Here is a 20,626-nt window from a genome sequence, read left to right on the forward strand (position 1 = left end):
GGATTTGCGTTCAATTTTCAGAATCTACAGGGTTGAAGGAGAGAACTGCCTTCAGACCTCCACACGTGTGCTATGGCGCATACATGTCCACACACACATATGTGCATGCAAAAGAAAAGAAATGAAAATGTTTAAAAAGAGATGATCCAGCTCCTGATAAATGGTGAGCCCAATGCCCATCCCACCTCGCTTCCCTCCCTCTCCTTTTGCTGTCTTGGTGTAAGTGTGCGTCCATTCGCTTGTCGCTCACTAGTATTGACATGTTTATTAAGCAACAAAGAATCTGTTCCAAGTGTCGAAACCAGCCACCAATAATGCATACCCTTTAAAACTGCTACTGCGGGACCAATAGTTTTGTTTTTGTTGCTGGGACAAAAGAAACTTCAACATAAAATTATCAACATGTAGCTAAAACATAGTGAAAACGGCCTACTATAAAATGAAACATTCATTTGCTTTTTTTATTGTTCAATATAAAAGGGGGGATATCTGTCATTTACTGGAAACTTTTATAGATCTGAGCGCTACAGAATTTTAAAGCTGTCGTAACTTAACATGTGGGCCACCCCTCGATTTTTACAGGTGCGGTGTCAGAGACAGTAAATCTCTCAAGGAGTCTCAATTACTAGTGGCACAGAAAGCCCCTCTTACCTGACTCTATATACTACTTTTTAATTATGGTGCCATTTAAATATCTAATATAAAAACTTTCAGGCACTTGAGATGGTCCAGCAGGAGAGGGACTTGTTTTGCAAGACTGGTGACCTGAGTTTGATCCCTAAAGTCCACATAAAGGTGCAAGGGGAGAACAGACTCCACAAAATGCTCCTCCCCTGCCACACATACCATTGCCATAGGTAAGCTAAAAGTCTTAAGTGTCTTTATATACACAGGCTTACTTATAAACTTAGTGTATAAGAACCTAAGTCTTTACACACAGAGGTTCATTCTTTAGTTCTCTAGGTATGTGGGATTAGCAGTTTCCCCATACTGACTTTTAGGGATGAATTCTCTTTTTTCTTAGTGAGTCCTGTTATATATTGTGAAATCTATATTTACTCATCTTCTTTGACATCAAAACTTCATGCTTCTATCAACAGCAGCATATTACTTAGGCAGTAATACAAAACCACCACAGATAAATTTCTCCAATTTAGACACAGAGTGAGATTTCAATCAATAGCCTTTTGGACTTATTTATTTATTTATTTTTATTTTATGTATAGGGATATTTTTGCCTTGCATGCATGTCTGTGCACCATGTGATATGCCCAGTGTCCTTGGAGGACGTCAGAACCCCTGGAACTGGGGTTACAGATGGTTGTTGGCCCACCGAAAAGGTCCTGGAAATTGAACTCCAGTCCCCTGGAAGAGCAGCCATCTTAACCACTGAGCCATCTCCCCAGTCCCTCAATATCATTTTGGAATTAGGTACAAAGGCATAGTTTGAGGAGTCGTAATTATCATTATCATTTTTTTTTTAGTTTTTTTTTCCTGCCCTCCCCTATGGTGAGCAAGGTTTTTAGGAGACAAACAGAAAGGGAGACTGTAACCACAGAAAAAAGACAAGATTTGAGCAGAAGTTTATCAGAGTAAAAAAACTTGACTGTAGTACAGAAACTAACAGTAATCCCAAGGACTATTCAGGGTTAGGTAAAATAAAGGTATTGCAGACACACAAGGACTACTACCTTCATTTAAAAAGAAAAAAAAAAGACAAAAAATACCTACTAGGTAAAAAGCCTGCAGAGGCATTGAGAATACCAACACAAGTGAGCTATGTGCTCAAGGAGCTGTCTCGTGGGGGCGTTAGGCTGCGGAAAGGAAGGCATCTTGCGGGGAGGGGGTGGAGATGAGATTTTACACAGGAAGGTTGATAAACTGAGTACATGGTGGACATTTAGAAGTAGAGAGATGCCGTAGCATCCACAGTTCCAGAGCCTCTCCGGCCAGACGCGTTCAGCTCCGAGACGCAGGTCTACAGGAACCTTCTCGGTCTGCCTCTAGCCTTCCCTTCCCCACTGCTAGGCCCGGGGCAGCGGAGGAGGCAGGTGAAAACTGCACCCGGCTGTAGAGTCGTCATGGCAACCAGAAGTTCCGCGGTCCTCACTAGCCTGCTACCACTTCCCCCGGCCCGAGCTGGGCTCTAGTCTCGCGAGACTTGCCTGAGCACAGAACCCAGCCGCGGTGATCTCACCCGAGACTGAAGGAGGGAGGAGAGGAGGGAGGGAGGGAGGGAGGGAAGGGATGGGGCGGGGAGAAGGGCCAGTGCAGCGCCGCCACCGCCGGCAACTTTGTGAGCGAGTTCAGTACGTGCGTGAGCGAGTGAGCGGAAAGTCAGTGCGGCGCCGAGTCCCGGGGGGGAGGGTCGGGAGGGGGGCGGGTGAACCTCTGGGAGGCCACAGCGCGCCCATCGCCGCGGCCCCCGGCCTCCCTTCCCGTGTCGCCCCTGCGCGGGTCCTCCAGCCCCCGTGGGCAGTTACCTGTCCCCTCCCCCGCGACCACGCAACTCCCCCCACACCGCGCCCAGCGCGGAGCCCCGCAGCCGGGACGCTCCCTGGGCGCCGCGCGCTCGTTCCCGGGAGCCGGCGGGCGGGATGGGGGGCTCGGGGGCGCGAGCAGGGGCCCGGGCTCCTGCACAATAGTTGATGCCCGGGGACTGGTTACTTCGGCCCCAGCGGCGCCCGGAGCGCGGCCGCTGCGGGTCCTCCTCGGAGCGGGGCTGGGGGTACCGCGCTGATCCCGCCCCCGCGGCCCCTACGCCGGGCGCTCGGAGCCTCGGATCTCCGCAGAGGAGGCGGCGAGCGAGCGCGCCCCGACCGTCTGCACGCTTTCTCTTTCTCCCCAGGGAGAGCGCGCGGACGACGCGCCCGGGACGCGCGGCAGCACCGGGAAGCCCAGGCCAAGCGGTAAGTGGCCCCGGGGGCAGGGCTGGGAGTGGGGGGCGGGGCGGCGCTGCTGACAGCCCCCCAGTGCTGTCCCTGACTGTGGATTCGCGGCCCCGTAGCAGGAGGCTCGTAGCCGCTGAAAGTTTGATTTCCGATTTGGTGGCGTGCTGGGGATCGCGATCCCGGTGGGGGCGAGTCTGCGCTCCACCGCGCCCGGCGCGCGCGCACGTTCTCACCTCGGGATCCGGATCTGCTCCCCTAGAGAGGCCCGGAGCCCCGTGTCCCCGCCTGGTGGCTGTGCTCACCCTGCGGTTCTGGGCTCCTTGGAGCGACCCTTCTCCATCCGTCACCCGGTGAGCGCTTGGCAGGTGTGCTGGAGGGAGCAAGGCCCCAGTGAGTTAATGGTGAGGAAGGGAGACCTTTGGCTGCAGTTTTGAGGGTGTTAATTTCCTCCTTGGGGAGTCCTGGGGGACTGAGATCCAAGGATGCTTCAACCTGCGTTTCTTGGAGGAAGTAAACCTTCCGAGGGTCGGAGAGGCGTGAGGCTGCATGAAGAACTTTTTCTCTCCTTGCCCTGTCCAACTTCGCTCCTGACCTTAAAGGCAGCTTGCCAGGATCGTAAATCGCTCCGTGGCATTTCGACGTGGGCAAGCAGTCGCGTTGGGCAGGTTGAAATTTCATCGCGGCTCACCGTGTCCAAAACCAGAGGCACGGGAAATAGCTAGCTTTCAAGGAGGTGGTGTGCTAGATTGCTGGCATTCCTTTTGGAAGGGGAAGCATTTGGGGACGGTAGCTCCTAGACTGCCTTGGGTCTTTATAGATTTGATTTTTTTTCCTGACGGCTGGTTGAGAGGCAGCCTTCGCTGAAATTCATACTACCTGGTACACGATTATTTTTCTAAACTCGGAGCCAGTGATGCGATGCAAATTTCTGAGGGAGGTGTCGGCTTTCATCAGGTTCCAGGTCTATCTGGATGAACTGGGGTTGGCGTTTCCTCTATAAAGCGAGCCTTTCATGTTGAAACTCTGACTCAGAGTCTTAAAGCCATTCTCTTTTATACGGGTACTCTGTGGGAGTTAAGTGTCAACTTTCTCCTGCTCTCTCCAATGGAGTATCTTCCAGTGCAAAGGTTCTTTGGCTGGGTGTTTTGGACAGCCACAACATTAAGTCTTACCGAATTGCTCCTGCAACCTCGTTTAGGGAGAGGAATGATTTTTCCTTGTCTTGCTTTAACGATTCTCCCATATCCCTCTTTCTTTTCCCTGAAAGCTGCAATTAAGCTGCCTTTACCAGGATGTTAAAAAAAAAAAGCGCTGATAGGATTATGCAGAGCAGTTAAAAGGTTTAAGTAAAGCAGTTTATGGTCACTGATGTGTCCAACTGTGAGGTGACAACCCAGTTATTAACTAGAATATTATTACTAAAGCATTTTCCCATGAAGTAAGTTATTGATATTAAGGCATTACCCACAATGCTTTAAAATGACTTGGGTGATGGTTTGAACATAAATGTTTGGGGCGCAGCAAGACATTCAGAGTTCTGTCTCCTTCTCTATCACTGAAGCCTTTTTTTTCCTTATCTCAGTAAAGGACTCTTGAAATTGGCTATCATTAGTTAGATTTCTCCAGTCGACTGAGAGAACGGGATTATTAGCAAGTGGCCAGAGACTGTCAGTAGGTGTAGCTGTGAGCTGCTCTGCAGTTCCTGGGGCCCTCAACTTTTAGATTTGACTGTCAAGCAGTGGTAGTTGTGACTCCGTTCTGTGGAAGGCTGACTTGAACTCTTGGTAGTCACTCCTCAGAACATCACTAAAATGACATCCTGAGATTAATTTGACTTGAATTTTCAGTGTCATTTCCTGGCTTTTTATATTTATTCATGTTTTCCTTGAATTACATATGTGGTAGTGGTACAGTCTTCTCACTTGATTTTTTTTTTTTAAAGCATCTTTTAGAAGAGCTTCCTACCAACTGTCCACATGTTGTAGATGGAGGATGGCTTGAGATGAACAGTTACATATTCTGGGATCTTGTCTGACTGAGTTAAGGTGTGCATATGCTGCACGTGTTGTATTTTTAGTTGCAGTTTGAAGTTTGAAATCAATGACTTTTTTAACAATCTCTTAGAGCGCAGACTGCAGCGAGAGTGGAACCAAACTCTGAGATCAGATTCTTGACTAGTGGAAGGTTTATGTGGTGAACAGTGGGGCTTGGTGTCTCTGGCCTATCTATATTTTTAGTACCAACGGTCCAGTCATTCATCGCACAAATGACAGGGCTATCATGAAGGTTTTCAGGTTACTTCTTAGATTTGAGCATTTTGATTCACTAGTCAGATTGGATTTTTGCCAAGGAAGACAAATACTGCCCTCCCCCACTCCAGTGCTTGAACTCTGATTGAGCATACCCCCTACCCCAGTGCTTGGAACACCCCTCCCACGCTTGAACTCTGATGGAGCACCCCTCCCATGCTTGAACTCTGATGGAGCAACCCCCCATGCTTGAACTTTGAGCACCCCCCAGTGCTTGGAACTCTGATGGAGCACCCCCACAGTACTTAAACTCTGATGGAGCATCCCCCCAGTGCTTGAACTCTGATGAAACAAATTTCTGTTTTGTTTCACTTCACAGAAGTTGATTCTCAAGATCTGAAAAATAAAATTTTCCCGTATTTGTAACCCTTTGAGCCTTATCAGTTAGTTTCTCTTGTTTTCTGTGGCTTCAGTGGTGGACATGATCATTCTTGGCCTTAGGGAACTGTTGGTCTCAGGGACTATGGGCACTTCCATATCTTTGGGTATGAAGATACTCCCATGTCTAGGTTTTGCATATGTGACAGTTTTGATTTTTCAACTTATTTAAAAGGCCTGAAATATTTGTCTTCAGAAGGTGTGGATTTCAAATACTTTCTGGTGGGGGGTGATCTTAAAAATAGCTGAACCCCTTTCTTATCTCCCTGCCTTGTGCTGCAGCTTGAACACACGGTTGTGTGGCAGCTTTGCTACAGTACTCTACCAGAATGTGTGTATAAATACCTTGTAACTAAAGTCTCATTTGCAATCGCATCTTCCTACCCTTTGATGAGCAGATTCATGGGTGGCTGAAAGGAGCTGGAGCTTGAATCCTTTGGTCCAGCTTTCCCAGTTTGCAAGTGAGGAGCTCCAAGCCTAAGGAGTTGACATGATTTGTAGGTTATAAAACTAGATATAGCCAGATTCAGGGTAAGTGACCTTCCTAATTTCAGCAGGCTTCTCTGTTCCACCTTTTGTTCTTTTTCTACTATGTTGAAGTTTGTTTACTCCTCTTTCTCGAACTGAAGTATTCAGTAACTAAGGGAGAAGCAAAACTGAAGGGAGCACAGCTACATTAAGGTTGAAAAGCCATGGAGATGGATCCTGCTTGGTGTCTAAGCTTTGGAGTTACAGATAGCTGAGTTATGGGAAAAGGAATCCTGAGTTAAAGTTTCTGCACAGTAGAGCAAGGCGGCTTTATTATTACTACTGAGATCCCTTTATCCCTCAGTGTCCTGTTGCTCTTTAGAAAAGTCAGAGTTTCTTGTTGTCCCATCTTTTACTTAAGTTCGTTTGCAAAAGAAAGGGGTTGTTTCTGGAACAATGGCAACTTTTAGTTTGTCAGTCAGCTATGTGGACAGGTTGCACGGGTGTCTCCTGGGGTGAGGGGCAGTCGCTGTGCCGGTGCGGGATTGCAGACGCAGCAGGTACTGATTGTAGGAGCCCTCTCTGGGAAAGCCAGCGGATTTGTGTGGGACCGCCCTACTTCGCCTGGTGTGATCTGAGTCTGGAGAAACAGAGGAGGACGCTCTGGGGTGGAGAGGGAAAGTATAATGTTACTGCAGGGTTCACAGAGGTTGTGTTCATATCTCTTAAGATTGACAACCCAACCCAGGCAAATCCCTTCTGCTTGTTTGCACGTTGGAAATTGGCCTCATGGCATCTTGCTTTTAGTTGTATGCCTTAATAATTAAAAACAAAACATACTTGTATGTTACTTTGTTTTTCAGATGTACATTTAAGTTGATTATTCCTGATAGCTCTTTTTTTTTTTTTTTTTTTTAAATGAGTTTTGGTAAGTGAGCAATTCCCCTGGTTCCTGTTCTCCCTCTCTCTAACGTAGGTGGGATGGAATGACACAATATAGTCTACTTTCAGCCAGGGACTTTGCTGCCAGGAGGGTTAGGATAAGCATCTGAGCGCATCTTTTGAGGAGAGAAAACTTGGCCTTCCCTTTGCATCCCTATCCTCTTTCTCCATTGCCTCTGTCTAGATGGAATAAGAGGACGCCAGATGCAAAGAGATTTTATTTTGGGACAGGGTCTCACTGTGTCACCCTGGCTGGCCTGGAACTACCATGTAGATCCGGCTGCCCTTGGACTCACAGACCTGCCTCTGCTTCCTGAGTCTGGGAATGAATGTGTTTTCTTGCAGATCTAGAGAGATGATTCCAAAATGGCATGGAGGCCGTGAGGGTCTTGGTGGTGCATTGTAAGGAAGGGAAGCTGCTGCTTCTGGAGGTCTGAGAGAGAACTTCCAGCTGATGGCTTCTAATTGGTTTCTTATGCTACAGTTCTCTCTCTAATTAGATTTGTAGGATGCCTAACTTTAAGTTGTGGGAAACAGGCAATTACATAATGGTGGATTGGAGACTAAGCTTTAGAGGAATGCTGGCTTAGAGATGGAGAGAGGCTGGTTTTCACAAACAAAGGGTCACACAAGACGGCTGTGGCTGTAAGGACATCCAGCCACAGTTTCCTGGGTTTCCTCCTTGCTTCCTGAGTGACCTGAGTGAGCCTGTTAGGAAGTGTGAACAGGTGCGACCATTGATTGTCTTTGTGGTTCATTCAGAGCCTTGCTTCCTTTTGTAATGAGTTCTGATCTCAGAAGGTAGCTATTGAGAAATTAAAAGGGCTGTGTGCCAGCTGCTCCTGTTCCTGCAGCCTGAACTCTACCATTGTCAGGATCTTCATCCCTCCCTCCCTCCCTCCCTCCCTCCCTCCCTCCCTCCCACCCCCCAACAAACCAAACAACAAACACCTCCACCTCCACCTCTTCCAGTAAAAGAGATTGGACTCAGCCTCAGTAGTGGTAGGACACCCCCAGCCCTGATGGTGCCCTTTACCTTAGCCTCCTAGATTACCTTTCTGTGATTAATGCTTTTGTATAATAAATGGTAGGGTCTCACCCTAGTGTATTCTAAGGCCCTTGCATTTTCTTTCCTGCACTCAGAGAAGCAGTTGGTAGCGAACTGTCTTCAGGGGTCTTTTTATTAGTAGGTACCTATAAGGATGCTCAAGATTTTGCTCTTTCACTCTTGAGTTACCGCCTGTGTGTACCTACCAGGACGGAACGGAAAGTCAGCATCTTCTCCTGTACTCATAAAAAGCAGAGCTGTGGGCTCCTGGTGTAGAGGACTTGCTTAGCCTCTGTGAGGCCCTGGGGTCCATCTCCAGCATTCCTGCTTCCCCTCCCTAAAAAGCAGCTCAGTTATGACTCCAGAACTTATACTATCATACTGCTTGTCAATCATCCAAAGACTTTGAGAAATCACCGGTCTGCTCTTGAAATGAGGGTCTGTGTGGAGCTGGTCAAGTTTTCCCTCTTCCTAAAGCTCCACTGAAGACTCCAGAGGATTTCACTAGTTTGCCTACTGGATTCTAACGTTCTAAGTAGCCAGTGGTCTGTGTGTGTGTGTGTGTGTGTGTGTCTGGTGGCAGTGGCAGTGATGGGCATGTGACCCCCAGCTCAGTTGTTGGGAGAACTGTGCCCAAGCTTGAATGTAGTTCCTAGCCCTGCCTCCAGGTAGAGAAACCCTTTGCGACCTCAGTTTCATTCTCATCTTTAAGCATAGGGCCTTAGTACTGACCTGTGACGAGTCTATAAGGAAGTCATGTTTCAGTGGGTAAGAGTCCTGGAGTGTTTGCTCTGTGTCTCTCTGTGTGTGTATTTGTATGTGTGTGTGTTACAGATAGCCTTGTTAACAGTTCATGGGTGAAGTCTAACCTTGCTTTGGTGGGATTCTTCTGCAGGCTGATTTCAAAAGTAAGGTAGCCTAAAGCAGCTTGGGTGTGTTGGGTGGGGTAACAAGGAATGCTGTGGCTGGAACAGCACAGCGAGGTCAGGCTTGAGCAGGATAATTGGGTGGGTGGGTGGGTGGGTGTTGGAAAATGCTTGGTAGGTGACTGTATTATGGCTTGCTTTTTCCAAAGTGCCTTTATATGCTTTTTGGATCTGTGTTTGACAACCAGGTGAATACATGTAGTAATGTAGCATTCTGAGGTCATTGAAATTTCATTTTGGACAGATAGATGAAAAGGGGAGCCCCCACCTCCAATCTTCAGCAGAGTTTTGTTTATTGAAAAAGTAAGTTTGAAAGAGATCTAGAACCAACTGCCTACAGCTAAGGGCCAGGTGAACCAATGGCGTGACTGGGACATGCCAGTTCAGTTTGGTAATTGTATGGTCCACTAAAACAGTGTGGTAAAAACACATGCGTTAAATTCATGCTTCTGTGCACTAAAGCTTGAGAATCGAAAACAAAGTTTTACAGCTGAGTCTCTGTATATCAGACAGCTCCCACTCCCTCCCGTCCCAGCCCCTGGCAACTGCCGTCTTTCTGTCCTTCATTTTGACTACCTGGGGCATCACTAGTGGAACTGTGCGTGTTTGTCCTAAAGTGACTGGCTTATTTCTCTAGACAGTGTCCTCAAAAGTGACAGTGTGTAGCACATTCACAACTGCCTTTCTTTTTGGCTGACTCTGTGGGCTGTGTTGTTCACCTCTTGGCTGTCCTGAGAACTTTTTTTTTTTTTTTTTTTTGGTTTTGTTTTTCAAGACTGGGTTTCTCTGTGAACCCCTAGCCGTCCTGGAACTCGCTTTGTGGAACAGACCGGCTTCGACCAGCTTCGAACTCAGAGATCCGGTTGGCCTAGGCAGAGTGCTGGGATTAAAGGCAGGAGCCATTACTGCCTGCCTATTATTTTTCTTGTTTTTTTTCTAAAGATCCCTTTATCATCTCAGTGTCCTGCTGCTCTTTAGAAAAGTCAGAGTTTCTCGTTGCCCATCCTTTTTCTTCCCTTAAGTTCATTTAAAGGAGGAAGTGAAGTGATTTAAATGACAAATGTGAGTGAGGCTATCTATTTGCATAAGAGCTGAGTTCCCAGCACTTCCTGCCTTGCCAAGGTGCTCAGAGTCCTGTGTCTTGAAGAAGGTTCAGAAGGGGCCTTGAATTGATCGTGAAGATTGAATGTGCACAGGCACACAGAAGTATAGAGGTCAGAGGTCAGCCTTGGGAATTGTTCTTCCGGTGCTGTCCTTTTTTTATTGATTGATTGAGGCAGGTCTCTCACTAGGCTGGAGCTCCGGAGTGGGTGAAGTTGGCTGGTTAGCGAGCCCTAGGGAATCTGCCTGTATTCACCTCCCTACCACAGTTGGCTCTTCTGTAGGTTCTGGGGACGAACCCCAAGTCCTTGAGCTTTATGACTAGCTGTCTCCCTAGCCTCTCTGTGGGTATTTATTCTCAACACCACTGTCAACTCTTCTCATAGCCTCATAGTAGGGTCTTAGTGAAGTCACTAGAAGCTCTCTGCAATGTTTTTTCACGCTAACTTTGCATGTTTGCCTGCATGTATGTATGTGCACCACGTGCATGCCTGGTGCCCACTGGTGCCAGAAGAGGGTGTTGGATCCCTTGGGAATGGAGTTACAGTCCAACTCTGAGCTGCTTTGTGAATATCAGGAACTGAATCCTGGTCCTCTGGAAGAACAGTTTGTGCTGTTAACTGCTGGGTCATCTCTCCAGCCCTTGCGAATTTACCCATTTAGCAAGGGCTGCCTGTTTTACTTCCGACACAGAACAGTTGAAGCTGTTTATTATGAAAATAGTCCCTTATTAAATGTTCTTTATGTGGAGGAGAAAAGAGACAGTTTTGTTTCCTGGTTTCCAAGGAGATAGGCTTTGGCAAAATTTATTTTATAAAGTGCTTTTCTAATTAAGAAAACTAAAAGAAACTGCCTGTAATGTATCTTGGCTCCAGTTTCCCTGAAGACCCAGGGGTTCCAAGTCTTGGTTTCTCCCACTCCCACATCCAGTCCATTCCAAGAGAACCCAGAAACCTCCCTGGTTCTGGGTAGCACTGGGTTTCACTGTCAGCTGTTGGAAGAGTCATAACCTCCTAGATTTTGAGTCTTTTGTTTGCTCATTTAACAAGTCTGTTGCCATTGTAGTATACCTGCACACCAAAACCCTCTTCTTTGGGGGTGGGCTGGATTACAGTTCCTTTAGCACCTACTGTTGATACTGTAGGAGCTAATTGTTGTAATTAGTGAGATTTAAGGCTTTGAGTGGTTGATACTAGAAACATTTTTGAAAGCTTTGAAGAAAGAGATTTAGATTTTTTTTGCCTTTTTTAATGGAAAATTCTGTAATGGTTAGTGCTTTAGGCATTAGTTTCATTCTGATCCAAAAATTATCATGATTTAGACTTGCTCTGGAAGGTTTCTTTCCAGGTCATTTCCGTGATGACACTTCTAAGTCCTTCAGCCTTTTTTCTGTTCCTAGTGTCCCCTAAGAGACTCACCCGTATTCCTGTGGTTGGGAGGGTTTAATGTGAGAACCCTGTCTCCTCAGTGCTCTGGTCGGAGTCTGAGAGCACTACTTGTCTGTACATGGTGCTCCTAAAATGTGGTCATCAGATGCAGGCACAGTGGAGCTCTCAGTGCTTTGCCAGTCAGCTTGGCATTTTCCTGTGCTGCCAGATAGTCCGTGTTCTGGCTGCCCAATACAGTGGTTCTCAACCGGTGGGTCGCGACCCCTTTAGTGACCCTCTATCTCCATAAATATTCATGTTATGATTCATAATAGTAGCAACATTACAGTTACGAAGTAGCAGCAAAAATAATTTAATGGTTGGGAGATCACAACATGAGGAACTGTATTAAAGGGTCGCAGCCTTAGGAGGGTTGAGAACCACTGGCCTTGTGGGAGATTTTGTGTCTTTGTAAAGTTAGCATTTCCATTTTAATTTGCTGTTGGGAATCCAACATAGTATTGATTATACATTAAAAGATTCAGTTATGCTAAGTGAAATGTAAGGATTTCCTCCCACGAGGGAGGGCTGTCTGTTGGCTGCTGTAAATCTGGCCTCACTGTTGCAGAGAACACTGGAAGGCTTGTTCCAGCCTTGGCTCTGCTGTGTGTCACATGTGATTCTGACCGCTCTTCTAGTTACTTGGAGGCTTTGTAGATGCAGGTGCCCTTTCTGTCAGAGGAGTGTCAACAGGCAGCTCTGGGTGAGGTGAGATACCCTGGGAACATTTCTCTACAAAGCTGTGTTTTTAATTATTTTTTTAAAATTTTATTTTATTTTTTATGTGTATGGGTGTTTTGTAAACACTTATATCTGTGAGCCACATGGATACAGCACCTGTGGAGGCCAGAAGATGGTGTCGGATTCCCTGGAACTGGAGATAAAGTTGTGAGCTGCTGCATGGGTGCTGGGAATTAAACTCGGGTCCTCTGGAAGAGCAGCCAGTGTTCTTAATCACTGAGCCATCTCTCCAGCCCCTGAAGCTGTGCTTCAGAGGACAGTGTCTCTGAAGAGGTTTCATAGAACCAGGAGGGTGTGGGTGGAAACAAGAGGATTATGATAGCAGAAGTGAGGTGATGAGAAGAGCCAGGGCTCTGGGTGTGTCCGTGGGGCTGACCTGGTTTATTGGGGAGATGGTGTGCCCAGCAAGTGTGCAGTCAGGATGACAATGTTTTTGCCAGAGCAGCTGGTACAGTAGAGGTGGCGTGGACCAAAGTGGCGGTGACTAGAGGAGCAGGTTTGGGTGGGGAGTTCAAGTTCAGAGTTGATTTGTACATGTTGAGTATGAGGTGCATGTTGGCATCAAGTAGGCAATGGGCTAGTGCAACCGACCGCGCTCATAAACTTGCGTTTCCTTATCTGTGAAATGGGGAAGTATCTACCCTTCTCAGAATTCTGGAGATGAAACGGCAGAAAAGACTGTGATAGTTCTGTTTGTGGGAAGAGGACCTTCTGCCATTTTTTAGACTTTGGGATGCTGGAACTGCTTAGCTTATGGGCTAGCATGTTCTGTGGCTGACTAATAAGAGGTTAGGTTCTCTGGGATGCATCCTTGAGGCCTAGACAACTTCCTGGGGAACTTGGTATTTTGGCTCTCTAGGCTGTTCGAGAGCTTCCTTCTGCATAAAACCAGGCAGGCTACTTGGGTAGTTGTGTACAGAGCTGCCTCTTAAGAAACATAGCTTTGACCAGAGCAACTTCATTTAAATGGAAAGATACCATATTGGGGAAACATATCATTTCCCAGATAGTTCATTTTAGGCCTTCGTAAACTAGGTAAGTTAATAGTTGATAATAGGGCATTTTTATTAGAAAATACCATTTTGAGTGAGGTAACCAGATACAGAAAGACATTTATCAGATGTACTCACTCATAAGTGTTTTTTAAACATAAAGTAAAAAAAAAAACCAGCCCACAAATAACAATCCTAGAGAACCTAGACAACAATGAGGACCCTAAGAGAGAGATACATAGATCTAACCTATATGGAAAGTATAAAAAGACAAGATCTCCTGAGTAAATTGGGAGCATGGGGATCTTGGGAGAGGATTGAAGGGGAGGGGAAGGGCAGAGAGGAGAGCAGAGAAAAGTGTGGAGCTCGATAAAAATCAATAAAAAAAGACCAAATAAAGAAAAAAGAAGTGTAAATTAAAAAAAAAGAAACTCTGTGTTTCTCAGTTCAGAATGCCTAATTGCACCTCTCTCTCTCTCTCTCTCTCTCTCTCTCTCTCTCTCTCTCTCTCTCTCTCTCTCTCTATTTTTGGCAGATGACATGTAAAATGTCTTTGGACCTATTGGTTTAAAATTTAAGATAAAATAAAGATGTTGAAAATACCAGCCCTATACTTTGATAAATAGCATTTTGAATTTATTAGATGTGTTTCGTTAGAGGTAGCTGTAAAGAAGAAATGTGTTTCCTTACAATCAATACCTTCCCTTGGGGCAGAGAGGTAGCTCGGAAGTTAACAGTTCTTACAGTGCTTGCAGAGGACTGGGTTGAGTTCCCAGCACTCACATGGCAGCTCCCAACTGTTCCTAATTCTAGTTCTGGGGTCAGAATTTGTCGCCTAATGTCTCTGGGTTCCTGCAGTCATGGGCTGTGAGTACTAACACGCAGTCCCATGTGTATACATAGAATAAACAATTTTAAAAATAATTGATACTTTCCCAATAGTTGTCTGCTGCTTTAGACAAGAGGTGGGTCAGGGTTTGTCTCATTGAGGTAGTTGTGGACGGGGACCGGTGTGATTGATGAGTTGGGTGCACTCAGAATGGTATGGCCACAGACAATGGAGATGTGCTTTGTTATTCTCAGAATTGGAGCTTCAGTCATGCTGGACTTGAACTCACTCTGTAGCCAGACAGACCTTGAACTTGGGATCTTTCTGTGTTTCCTCCTGAGTAGTTAGAACTACAGGTATTGGTCATACCTTGTGTCCTGGGATGTAGAGAGAGATGAAAGTTCCACTGGAGGGTCTGGTCATGTCGAGTGTTAACTATAGGTGTGCTGTTGTTGGAGCACAGGAAGAGGGGTGATGGCTTTGAATGAGGGACAGCATGGAATGGTGAGAGCCGTTTTTAGGTAGGTGTCTTGGGAGCAGAAACTATTTTGGGTGCTATCTGGTAGTAAGCAAGGAAACCTTTCTTTTTGTTAGACTTTTGGTCACACCCTCAGATTAATTTTTAAAAATGATTTTAATTTGTTTTAATTGCATTGGTGCTTTGCCTGCTTGTATGTGTCTGTGAAGCTGTCGGGTCCCTAGGAACTGGAGTTACAGACAGTTGTTAGCTGTCATGTGGGTGCTAGGAATCAAACCCAGGTCCTCTGGAAGAGTAGCCAGTGCTCTTAACCACTGAACCATCTCTCCAGCTTCTACATTCTCAACTTTATAAAAGGGTCCATTCATCTGCTTAGTAATTGTTGATGTGCATAATCTATTTTTTTCTGGAGTCGACTTACTGTACATTACTTTCAAGAGCAACAAAAGGTGTACAGTAATACTGACACAGTTACCGAGACGCCTCTAGCCTTTCTGTTTATTAAGAGTAAAGGATTTAGCCGGGCGGTGGTGGTGCGCGCCTTTAATCCCAGCACTTGGAAGGCAGAGGCAGGCCTGTGAGTTCAAGGCCAGCCTGGTCTCAAGAGCTAGTTCCCGACAGGCACCAAAGCTACAGAGAAACCCTGTCTCGGAAAACCAAAAAAAAAAAAAAAAAAAAAAAGAGTAAAGGATTTAGAGCAGTTGTAAGAATCTGCAGGGAGGGATTGTCATCTTTGCCATGCTTGTTTCCCCTTGCAAGGAGCTGATTTAGTCCCCCTTGAAATTTTCTTTTAGGCTTCCCAGATCTCCTGACAGTTGTAGCTTGTGTGTAGCAGCGTCTGTTGGGGAGGCACTGTCTAAATGTCTGAAGTTACAGTGCTTACTTATGTATTCCCAATGGTTTTTCTTACAACAACCTTTTTGCATCATTACTTACTGTCCTGTTTTCCCATTTAAACTGTTCAAGTTAGCATTTTCTGGTGTATTCCTAGAGTTGTGTGACCATCTCTCTCTCTCTGTAAATAATTAGGACACTTTCCATGGCCTAGAAAAGACCTCCAAACCCATCTCTTCCCACTCACCCCATCACTACTGCCTTCTCTCTTTATAGACTTGCATGGTCTGAGTGTTTCTTGTAAATGTAAGCATGTAGTGTACCATATGTAATGACTGGCTCCTGCTCCCAGCTTCATCAAATCACTTACTATTATTGTTTTCAAGAAAGTAATAATTCTCTTTTCAAGGATGCAGCTCTAACTATCCTAAAACTCACTCTGTAGATCAGGCTGGCCTTGGGCTCACAGAGATCTGCCTGCCTCTGCCTCCCAGTGTTGGGATCAAATCTCCCTAAAGCACATTTTACTTCTTCTTCTTCTTCTTTTTTTTTTTTTTTTTGAGACAGGGTTTCTCTGTGGCTTTGGAGCCTGTCCTGGAACTAGCTCTGTAGACCAGGCAAGTCTTGAACTCACAGAGATCACATTTTACTTCTTGCAGACACATTCACTTATGGTGGTACTGTTACAGTCAAAAGTACAAAGTTGCTGTGTGCTGATGCAGAAGCTGCAGCCTGTGCTGTGACCAAAGCAAAAGTCAAAAGCTGCCAGGTACTGCATATGTGGGAGAGTGAGCCTTGGGCCTTTTAAAACAAAATAAACCCTCTCTGGGCCTAAGCCCCGCCTGTGTACAGTGTGTCCTGACTGCGCTACTGACTTGCTGCTCTTTGCCTTGCTTCCACTTTGAGTTTTCCAGACTGTCATTGAGGTTTCCCTCCCTTCACCTTGTCTGATACGTGACCACACCTGCTGTGTGTATCTCGTGTGGTGTCTCCCCCTGATCCCCCATGTCCCCCACCCGGTAAGTGGGTTCTCATTCCAACATTGTATCTTTGCTTTACTGCCTCCCCTTCATCTTTGTATCTTAGTGGCTGAGGCAGTCCCCTTCACACCACTGCATTCTGACTAACATCACCCTGCACGTGCCTCCCTGCAGCGAAAGCGGCTAACATGCTGTGTGCTGCAAACCCACACTCCTCCTTCTGTGACTAGCCTGGAGCCTCTTTTCTTTCCTGTTTATGTGATCTCATTGTCTTCTGCCAGAATGGCTTTGCGCTCATATATATGCTGGGCTTCTGTTCTTTCCGTTTGTAACCACTCTGCTTCCTTTGAGCCTTTGTCTGTGCTCAGTTTTAGTTGCATTTTCAGGTTTCCCTTTCTGTAGTTTAAAAAGGATACACAGTTCCTGACAGCCTTCTTGCCATGTAACCAGGCTGGCCTCAACTCCTCCTCATCTTTCCACTGCCTGTGGAATGCTGGGATTATAGGTGTGTCCCTCCACTCCCAACTTGAACTCTAGTTTAATTTGAATCTTTCTCATCCTGTAAGACCCAGCTCTTCAGTGAGAACTTCTTGGCTACTGTAGCTCATCTTGATGTTTCCTCCCTGCAGCTGACTTTGCTCTGTTGTCTCTGTAAATCCCTAGCGGGTCCTAAGTACAGTGTTCCCATGGTAGAAGTCAAGAGAGTAATCTCCTGTCCTTGCACATTAGAAAGGGCTTTTCCAGTCGAGCTACCTGTGGATATGGTAGGCACTTATGCCTGAGAATTCATCCTGGACAGGGTCATTGCAAGGGATGTTCAGACTCCACATGAGGGTCAGTTGGGTGAGTGGGTCTCGGGCCCTTGTAGAGTGTCGGAATCGCTTAGGAGGCATTGTAAGAGCACAGCCTCCTTTTCCATGCTGGATGTTCACATTGAAGCATCTTTGAAGAAACTTGGAAACTTCACAGTCAGATGATGCTCTTCGTCTTGAAAGCCTGTGAGCATCTCATTGACTTGCTGGATTTGATTGCACTTGTGTTGTAAGACCATGTATAAAGGTTTTGGTTCTGTCTGCTTAGGGCATAGAGCCTAGAGTAGTGGGGGATGCAGATGGCTTATTTCTTTCTGGGTAAACCTTCTTAGAAGATAGGGACCATCCTCATTTCGCATGTGTCTTTATTCACCCCAGAATGTATTAGCCTGCTGTTTACTGGTAGGACTTGTTACTGTGTGTTGTTTTATCCAATTATCCTTACTAATTTTTTTTGTCTGAAAAGGAGCCACCTAGTGTTCAGTTGTTTTATGGCAAATGCCTGTTGCTTCCTAGTCATAGGATTAACATTGGCTATGATAGTTGAGGACCCACTTCATGTCACATGATTCTTAATCTTTCTAGCAGGCCTGAACGATAGATGTTAGCACTGTGACTGGGGACCATGCTGCTGAATTGATGTGACAGGATTCTTTCCTGGGTCAGAATGAATTGCAGCAGCTGTATTGCAGTGGTGCAGCCATCTCTTGGGAATAGAGTTGTCTCGATGTGTTTTGGTTGTGTGAATACCGTGTATTTTCCTGTTTGAAATACCAGAAAGGCTGTCTACTTATAACAGGGTACGCATGACCACCCAGTCAGCTAAACTAGCAATTTGCTTTAAATACTTGTACTTGCTGAGGAAACTTGCTCCCCACCCATCTCCAGTGAAAGACTGGCTTCCTAGTATAAGTTTAAGTTGGGAATGCAGTTCATAATTAGTTCATGTTGTCCCGTGTGTGTATGTATATGAATATACCCTTGTTGATGACCGGGAGTTCTCAGAGTTGTCATATGATGTGCTCTGACTCCCAACTTTAGCTTGTCAGATGACTTCCACAGTTAGTATCTTTCACCAGACCCACTAACAGGTTTGTCCTACGTTAGATGGGTACAGTGAACCCTTAGGAGACGAGAACCTGAAGCTCGGGAACTTCCCAAACACTCCCTTCTGCTGCTGGCTGCAGTCAGAACTCGCGGGCACTAGACAACAACGTGTAGGTGGAAGGTGAAGAGAGCAGATGTCTCAGACTTCTGGGCAAACCTCTTGGGTACAAGATTGACTTTCCTGCCCTCAGGGGAATCAGGGTCACTGAATGGCTTCTCTTGGCCAGCTGTGTTCACCGAGGTTGGGAGCAGCCTCACAGTGGACTTGTCCATGCTGCAGAAACCACAGCATCGGGTCGCACAGTTTCCAGCATGAGTAGCTAGGTGGAATGTAAATACTTAGAATTGTGGGGAAGCAAGCTTAAGTCCTAGCGGAATTTCTAATAAGGACAATTGTTTGTTTTTTTTTTTTTCCTAGAAAACTTTCTCTTCTCAGCCCAGGTGAGACAGAAACCTTGAGACACTATTTCTGCAGTGAAGTGCTTGCTTTCTCTTCTTGCTTTGTGGGTTCTGATGTGGCCGCTGTCTGTCATCCTTCATTGACTTTCGCCATGTTACCATTAACTTAGCATCTGCTTTGTTTGGAAATGAATGTCTTTTTAGAGCCTGGGGCATGATAGAAACATACACAAGTATACAGAGAGTTAATAGAAGCAAAATGATTGAAAATACAAAACCAGGTGTAAAACACAGTCCTGAATTCTAAGAAATGTGAATTCAGTTGACAGTGAAGAACTGAAACCATTAGGCTGGGGTGCGGTGAGAGAGGACACCAGCACAAGGGGCCCCCTTTCCATCCTATACATTTCTGCCACGGGCTCCACATGTTTGCAGAGTACAATGCGCTCACGTTTTACTTGGGGGTCAGTTCTCCCAAACAAATGTTTGAGACTTCTTTTTCATATAAGTCAGTCCTAGAGATTTTCTACTTTCGACTGTTAGATGAGGCTTTTTGGTGGTTTAATAACAAGTCTGGGCTAGTGTTATCTTAATCCTTTCTTTGCTTTAGTATTTAGTCTTATTTAATCTTAGGGCAAAGATTAATTTTGGAGGATATTGTTAAACTTTGGTGGCTGAGCAGGGCCATGGTATGCCTTCCGAATGGCAGAGAGCCCTGATGTGACTTAGTGGATTCAATTCCCAGCAGCAGGATGTTTGCCATCTTGTTCTTGCTTCGCCAAGAATGGAGCTGTGGGTTCCCTGAACAGGTGCCTTGTCTTGAGGGGAGACTTGCTGTTGACTGCTTGCTCTAGAGAGCAGCCTTTTGATCTCTCACCCTTTCAAATGCTCTATGAGGGCAGTGACCCAAGCCAGTTAAGGATGAGCCATGAGCACAGCTCACCGTCAGTCTCCCAAGTCAGCCAGCACCCGAACAGTCATTGTTTGCTAGCACATACTCAGCTGTCCTGGGCAGGGGTGGGCTGTGGGTGATCCCTGCACTGAGAACTGTGTCCTTAAGATGCTTGAGCTAGTGAGCCTGGAAGAAGGAAGGCGGAGGAACCCATTTGAATGGCTTTCTCTTGTCGTGAAAACAGTACAAAGGCCATGTGGAAAGTCTGCTTGAGAACAGGATGTGAGACATTTTAACAGTTGTAGTCTGTCCGTGGTTTAAGGTTGGGAGAGTTTATGTTTGGGGAGGCTAGCAAAGAAATATTTTTTAAATGAGTATGTGTGCATGTGCTTGCACACAGACATCCATACACACCACACCCCCATTCCAGTCAATTATAAACTAGCATTTTTCACAATATACCTATCAGATGTAGGAATTTCCATTTTATAGTGTAGATGTAGAAATGGTTTTAGCTGCTGAGTTGCATGTGTGAGTCATAATTCTGTGTTGGGGCAGGGACGTTCAGATGGCTTACAGTCACAGACTGAGTTCCACTGCACCCCTGTGGTTTTTCACTTCCGAAAAGAGGACAGTGATGATGGGTACTCACAAGTGATTGAAAAGGTGATAGAGCTGGCAGGCTTTTCCTGGATGTACGGGAGTGGGGGTGGGGTGGGGGGAGGGGTGGGAAATGTAACCTGTAGGGTGGATGAGAAACGAATGGTGGAGGACGAAGAGCGAGCAGGTGGTTTAATTTTGGGTAGGATTGGCAAGTGGCTAGAGGTTAAGAAGCCAGGATGGGTACTATATGGGAGATATTTGTTTCTCTTTGTGTTCTTAGTTCTTTATCCACTTCCTTAACTGTTGAAGCTGTCCTGTGTGCAGGGCATTGTGCCCCAGATGCAAAAGGAGTGATCCATGTCCATGAGATCAAGCCCAATTGATAGATAAAATATATTTGTTTTGAGTGCCAGGATAGAGGAAATCCAGGCAAGATTTGACAAAACACAGTAAAATGATTCTGTTGTGT

The 20,626-nt window shown here is 46.0% G+C and overlaps 1 protein-coding gene across 9 annotated transcripts in view; it reads left to right on the forward strand.

Annotated features, from left to right (window-relative positions):
* Nucleotides 1-2,232: 2,232 nt before the first annotated feature.
* The window catches only part of Sipa1l1 (signal induced proliferation associated 1 like 1), a 280,284-nt gene continuing 261,890 nt past the window's right edge, over nt 2,233-20,626 (forward strand). For 6 of the 9 annotated variants that reach the window (XM_050164489.1, XM_050164478.1, XM_050164483.1 and 3 more), the window contains exons 1-2: nt 2,254-2,336; nt 2,849-2,909. Coding sequence is in view for 2 of the 9 variants with exons in the window: in XM_050164485.1 (XP_050020442.1) it covers nt 2,649-2,909 (261 nt within the window). In the remaining 7 variants the exon portion in view is untranslated. Of the gene's footprint in view, nt 2,337-2,384; nt 2,910-3,017; nt 3,242-20,626 lie in introns of those variants that run through there. The other 3 variants (XM_050164486.1, XM_050164485.1, XM_050164488.1) reach the window with 3 other exon arrangements.

This window comes from Alexandromys fortis, unplaced genomic scaffold (assembly GCF_014885135.2).
Source record: "Alexandromys fortis isolate MF-2015 unplaced genomic scaffold, M_Fortis_MF-2015_v1.1 scaffold_159, whole genome shotgun sequence".
NCBI lineage: Eukaryota > Metazoa > Chordata > Mammalia > Rodentia > Cricetidae > Alexandromys > Alexandromys fortis.